The sequence below is a fragment of the Panthera tigris genome, chromosome A2 (genome assembly GCF_018350195.1).
Source record: "Panthera tigris isolate Pti1 chromosome A2, P.tigris_Pti1_mat1.1, whole genome shotgun sequence".
NCBI classification, from domain to species: domain Eukaryota; kingdom Metazoa; phylum Chordata; class Mammalia; order Carnivora; family Felidae; genus Panthera; species Panthera tigris.
Window position 1 is genome coordinate 14472415 of NC_056661.1, and position 6616 is coordinate 14479030.

Below are 6616 nucleotides of genomic sequence, written 5' to 3' on the forward strand. Positions count from 1 at the left end.
TAGGACACTGGAAAGTGATGTTAGTGCAAAAGAAAAGAGTGATAAAGGCTAACTAGTTTAAAGGATAGGGCTCCCTCTCCCTTTTCTCTGCCGTTATGGTGTGTGTAGTTGACTCTGTGCCTCGCCATGTCTTCTTACATGACCTTTAGGATCAAGGGATTCCTGGCTGAGAAACAAAAGCAGACTCATCCCATTCCCAAGTGGGTTTCGATGAAAATTAGTGATAAAATCAGGTATAACTCTAAGAAGAGACATTGGAGAAGAACCAAACTGAATCTATAAGTCACTTATGAGACGGCACACATAGTTATACTGTCTCAAGGTCACTAACATCTTACCATGTCATATTGAAAAGGTCACTACTCTTTCTGGGCAGGTGGACATGTTTTATTAGGAAAATAATGTTTTCCCCCTTTGTCTCTGTGCTTCTGCACTAGTAGGTTGGTTCAGTAATAAATATATGAGAACTTTTGTTTGGGGGGGGAAAAACAGAATGGAGAATGGATCAAAGAGAAAGACATCAGATTTTGTCTGGAACACGTTCAGATGTTGGGGTTGAGTCACATCCCATGTAGAAAGGAAGGAGATCCTAGATAGGAAGTCAAGCTGACTGGAAATACACATCTGGGAGCTCCTAAGAGTTCCACTCCTCGAAGGGATTCATTCTCTGAAGAAACACAGAGGGCACAGAGGAGTAGCAAGACATGAGCAGCCTGGCAGAATTTCCAGGTAAATTGGCACGAAGACTGAGCAGGAGACCAGAAGAGGCAAGTTCCCCAGAAGCCATGAAAGACATTTCAAGGAGTACGGAGTGTCCTCTAGACGCTGGAGGTTGGCGAAAATGCAGACCAAGAAGAGGGGAATCACTGACTTCTCAATAATTTGAGAGAAGGGTTTTAGTGGCACGATTAGATACCAGCCTGACAGGAGGAAGGAATGGCAAGGGAATGAAAGCATTTAGGCCAGGTCTACAGGTGTGATATGCATGCCGCTTGGAGGCAGACAGGGAGTCACTTCAGTCCTAGGGCGCAGGACTGTTTTGTCTCAAGGAAGAGAGAGGTTAAGGGAAGGCTCTGAAATGCAGCAGAATGAAACCCCTGACCTGGGTTTTAGGCTCAGATGTAACTGCTTGTCTGGGATGCCAAAGGCCTTCAGATTCCGCAGAACCTCAAGGGGAATTCTCCACTGGCGGCAGTAAAGCAACTCTTTTCCATCTAGCACAGCAGTTGGCTTCTCCCTTTGCATGCAAAGTGGCCACACGTGTCTAAAATGAACTTGCTCCTGCTCAGAAATACTTTGATTCCTGGTTGGGGAAGTTACCCTTTTGGGTTAGTAGTCTTCTAGGCTGTAGGCGTGTAGGTGTAGACAACACTTTTTGCTTCAGCAAAGGGTTATCACTAATCCCATTTAATTACGTCAATAAGAATCAGGTAAGATTTGTTACTAGCGTCCAGGTTTTTGATCTAGAGACTAAAAAAGCCAGGCAGAAAGGGCTCCTGGGCTCCATCTGGACTTAGTTCCAGATTTTCTAGCCTGGATAATTCAGGTGCTACCTGACTTTCTCTTGGGGAAGCAGGAGGGTGACAGGTCAAACTCTTGAATTGGTAGTGCCTATTTCTCTCTGGAACCAGGCACTGAGTTTTTACCTTTTTTTCCCTGGGAGAGCCAAGGCGAATTCCAATGGATCTGCTAAAGGATGCAGGTTTCAGTAGATTAACAATTCACATATGTGAACCTCAAGGTGCTTGGCAAACCCAAGTGAATTTTGCAGTCCAACAATCTTGGAAGGCAATAATGGAAGGGCACTTTGCTCTGGGCACCTGAACTGCCACTGTCATCGAGTGCCATCAGAGGACTTTAACATTTGCGCTTAGTACCCTTCCCACTGGAATTAACCAGCTGTCATTCTTCATTGTTAGTGGCCACTCTACCTTGTCTGAGACCATGACACCAATAGGGGGTCTCTGTAGGCTGGCACCCACCAGGCCCTCATTTTTCTAACTACCACTGAGGCCCTTCCTTCCTTGCTGCCTGTGAAGTCACCTGGCTCACTTCCTGTTTCCCTATTTGGATGTGAATGTCACTTAGCCAGTTTGCCCACATGATTTCCCAGACCTAGGAAGGGACACGCCTTGATGCAGAGAGATGCAATCCAAGGCAGAGAGATGTAATCGCTGTTACCACTGTGGAAAGGAAAGCCATCCTCGGTATGGATCACATGTTCTCTCCATTTTTTTATGTCAGAAGCTGTGCTCACGTCATCCATTTTGGCGGGGCATTTCGCTCCCTCTGATCAATGTCCATTTGCCTTGGGCTCTTCCAGGATACAATTTTCCAGCCAAATGAGGTTTTCGTTTTATGTTTAGGATTCCAGACTTCACGGACATCCCTTAATCCAACATCTCTGCCTCTAGGCAATGCCTTTTTCCAGAGAGTAAAGAAATTCTGTACATTCTTAAAATAAAAAGGTGAAACATAATTATAGGCCCTGACATTTAAAAAAATTTTTTTAATGTTTATTTATTATTTTTGAGAGAGAGACAGAGACAGAGAGAATGAGTGGGGGAGGGGCAGAGAGAGAAAGGGAGACACAGAATCCAAAGCAGGCTCCAGGCTCCGAGCTGTCAGCACAGAGCCTGATGTGGGGCTTGAACTCACGGATTACGAGATCATGCCCCGAGCCGAAGGTGGACGCTTAACCGACTGAGCCCCTCAGGCACCCCTAGGTCCTGACATTTCTAAGGCTTGGTCTGGAAATCACACCAGATTTCCCTGAAATAACCTTACTTCATTTGCAATCTCCCTTTGACAAAGTTAATTTCGGTGGCCTTGACCCTGATGATGGTCCCTCACTTGCCCTTTGCCCTTACTAGACCTGTATCCAGAACCTTCTCACAGCTTCCCTAAGAGAGAAGTAAGGCTCAGGAAGTTTTTGGTTCTCAACATGTCTCTGCTTGACATAAGGACTCATAGGTCCCCCTTCTTCTCCCCTTTCCTGCACATAGGCCCAAAGTGAGATTAAGGCGATGCAAGTTTAGGATCCAGCCAGAAAGTAGCAGTGGGAGGTGAACAAGTCACAGTTAGCTTCTAGGCTGAGCTGCTCTTTGATCCCAGTTCAATTCAGTAACTATAATAACACTGAGGGGTTACTTAAAGGAATAAGTCTGCAGCCTCGCTCTCAGGAAGCATCTTGCTTAGTGGCTGGAATGAAAGGAAAAGCTCCTGAGTCCTACTGGGCACCACGCACGCACGGTACAAGGCATTTTGAGCTCACACTCCTCAGTGCGACCTTTAGGGACTGGCGCTCTCATTTCTGATATGGCTGAGGAAAGTAACTGGCCTAGCTCCTGGGGGTTCAACAGCAGCTCTGCTGGCTACCAAGTTCTGAGTGTTTATTTTATTTTATTTTTTTTTAAACTTTTTTTTACATTTATTTATTTTTGAGAAACAGAGTGAAACAAAGCATGAGCAGGGGAGGGGCAGAGAGAGACAGAGACACAGAATCCGAAGCAGGCTCCAGGCTCTGAGCAAGCGGTCAGCACAGAGCCTGATGCGGGGCTCGAACCCACAGACTGTGAGATCATGACCTGAGCCGAAGTTGGCCACTCAACCGACTGAGCCACCCAGGTGCCCCAAGTTCTGAGTGTTTATTGTCCACCCAGACTGCCTCAGACACTTGCAGAATATGGTAACTGTTACAACAGAGGTGCAAACAAGGGGATCTGGGAACACATTATCTTGTTTCCAGTGACTTCCTTCCCTAGCCAAGGACTCTGTCACCCTTGCCACTTGGGTCCAGGCTGAGCTCAGTCAGGGAATCAGGCTCCACAGGACTGGTCTGCCAACCTCCCATTCCTGTGACTCTCAGAATTTATCCTTTACTTTTCTTTCAGGAACGTCAGTCCACACAATAATCCTTTCCACTGCTGCTTCATGGTTTACAAACAGTTTTACATCATTATCTCACTTAATCACATTCCTACATCTTGGTACATCTTTAGTACAACATTCTGTCTTGCCTGACAGGCTTGTTTCCCTTTACTGCATTCATCTTGGCTCACCAGTTCCAACCTATATATAATTCAGGTATCTCGGTACCTTGTGCATTTGTGTGCACAAAGTGGGGGAGATCAGAGTTTGCCATGTTGACTCCTCACAGTGTTGTGGGTCTTTCTCATTGCTGCCTTCTTCGCCCCTTTGATTCAATGGTCGTTTGTTTTGGTTGTCTACTAAGAGCAAAGCTGGGTTCTTTTTTGTTGTTGTTGTTTATTTACAAGTAAGTAATCTCCACACCCACAGTGGGACGTCAAACTCATGACGCCGAGATCAAGAGTTGCATGCTTTCCCGACTGAGCCAGCCAGGTGCCCCAAAGCTGGGTTCTTTAAAAGACTTTATTTTTTAAGTGATCTCTGTACCCAACGTGGGTTTGAACTCAATACCGTGAGATCAAGACTGGCATGCTCTACCAACCGAGCCAGCCAGGTTCCCTAAAGATAGGTTCTTTGAGGGGGAAATCAGCCGACGGGTGAGTTCAGATTAACAGCGGGAAGATGCCTGGTGGGCCATGGTACGGGCTACAGTAGAGGTGCAAACACCGCAGTTTGAGTGACTGATACATTTTGTCTGGGGGGTGGGTGGGAAGCAGGAATGCTTCCTGGAAGGGCCCCACCCAGCAGAGAAGGAAACGGCCCAAAGAGCTCAACAGGGGACAGAATCAGGAAAGGCCACAAATTTGACCCTTGGGAAAGAGTAAAAGAGCAGCACAGAAAAATATTCTCAGAGAGAGAGAGAGAGAGAGAGAAGAGGGCTAAATGGGTAGCTTTTCCAAAAAGGAAGTATTTAATTCCCCAAAATTTTCTAGGAAAGAAGAGTCTGATGGTCACATTTCTCAGGAAAAGGGGAACGGTTACTGCAACAAGGACACTGCTTAGAAAAACCTCAGGGAGCACAACTGCCTGACATTTCTTTAGTGAAAGGGATGAGGGGGCAAAAATCTCCTGCAATTCCGCTCTGGAGAAAGAGGTGCTTGAAGTTGCAAATTTCTCCTCTGGTGCGTGCGTGGGGGGGTGGGTGGGGAGGTGGGGGTGGACTGTGTGTGGACATACAAGGTAGGAATTTCCCAAGTTATCTTCAGAGATGAGGGTCAGGGAGGGAGAGGGCGGTGGCCCCGAGTAGTGCTCAGAAAAGAGGCAGGGTATGCCCCCCAAATACTGTCCAAGAAAGGCAGTGGGCCGAGTGCCCCAAATTCCCTTCAGTCAAAGGGTCAAGGGCCCAAACCTCGACACATTTTCCGAGAAAACAGAGCTGGGGGTCGCGAATCTACAAAATCATCCTCATCCTGGCAATTCGCAGAAAAGTCGGCAAGGCAAAAATCGCCAAAACTTTTCTCAGAAGAGGGCCAGAGCAAGAACCTCCAAGATTCTCTTTAGAAGAGGGGCCAGGAGCAAGATTCCTGGATTCTCCTCAGAATGGGGGCTAGCAAACGAATTCTGAAGATTCTCTTCAGAACGGGGGCCAAGGACAAGAATTTCCAGGATTCTTCTCAGAAGAAGTCGAACCCACAACTCTTGTCAGAAAAGAGCGCAGAGGGGGAAAGAATCCCCTCGGGAACAAGGCCGAGCCACTGGTTGTCCAGTCTCCTCAGAGCGCGCCTCACGCGGCCCCGCCCACCGCCCGGCGTAACCGCCCCACACCCGCCCTGCCCAGGCCCTCTCCGGTGCATTGTGGGTGGGGCGCCCCTGCTGAGCACTGCGGGGAACCCCCTGCCCAGCCAGTTGTCGGCCGCCGGGCGGCCCAGCCGAAACGCCCTCCGGGGTCCGAGCGAGCCGGCCAAGAATTGACGCGTCCCCAAGTCCCCGCCCCTCTTGGCGTTCCCGCCCCGAAGCCGAAGCCCCGCCCCCGAAAGACAGTGACTGGCCCTGAGGCCCGCTCCACTCTCCCATTGGCAGGTTGCCTGTCAGTCACGCCGTCCCACCCCCTCGGGCCCGCCCAGGCCGCCGGCGCGATCCCGAGGGCCAGCCGGCTCGCGCACTCATTGGCTGTCCGGCGCTGTCCGTCGTGAGGCTGGCCACGCCCACGGTGGGGCGCGGACCCCGAGAGCCTCGGCCGGACCTCATTGGCCTGCGGCGCCGCCACTCGACGAGACGCGCCTCAACCCGGAAGTGTGCGAGGCGAAATCTGCCTAGCAACCGGGGAAGCCGGGCTGCGAAGCGGGCAATTTCAGTGTGAGAAGGAGCGGCGAGACCGAGCGGCGGCTCCGAGCGCGGCGCGGCGGCTCCTCCCGCCCGGGGTCAGCGCCCCGGCGCGCGCACGCGCACCCCCGCCACCCGAGCGCGCTCCGCGCCGCCCGCGCAGTCGGTCGGTCGGCCGTCTGTCGTCCTGTCGCCGCCGCCGCCGCCGCCGCCGCCGCGGGCGCCACCTGAGGGAGCCGTCGCCGCGGGACCTGAGCGGACCGGACCGGACCCCGCCTCCCGAGGCCGCCCGGGGCCCAGCAGCCACCCGCGGAGGCGCCGAGCAACTTCGGTGAGTGAGGGGCCCGGCGCCGCTGGTGGCGGGTCCCCGGCTTCCGGTGCCCCGGGCTTCTCTGGGGCTTCCGCTTCTCTGAGGGGACCGCCT

General features: G+C 51.3%; 2 protein-coding genes across 4 annotated transcripts in view; both read left to right on the plus strand.

Moving 5' to 3' along the window:
- Window positions 1–126: 126 nt before the first annotated feature.
- LOC107180206 (60S ribosomal protein L39-like) lies at window positions 127–282 on the plus strand. Its single transcript, XM_015540351.1, has one exon. It carries the CDS (start codon window positions 127–129, stop codon window positions 280–282), a length of 156 nt encoding a protein of 51 aa, XP_015395837.1.
- A 6096-nt stretch (window positions 283–6378) lies between these two features.
- Window positions 6379–6616, plus strand: part of GATAD2A (GATA zinc finger domain containing 2A) — a 101322-nt gene continuing 101084 nt past the window's right edge. For all 3 annotated transcript variants that reach the window (XM_042978697.1, XM_042978693.1, XM_042978698.1), the window contains exon 1: window positions 6379–6523. The gene's annotated coding sequence lies outside the window, so the exon portion shown is untranslated. The remainder of the gene's footprint in view (window positions 6524–6616) is intronic.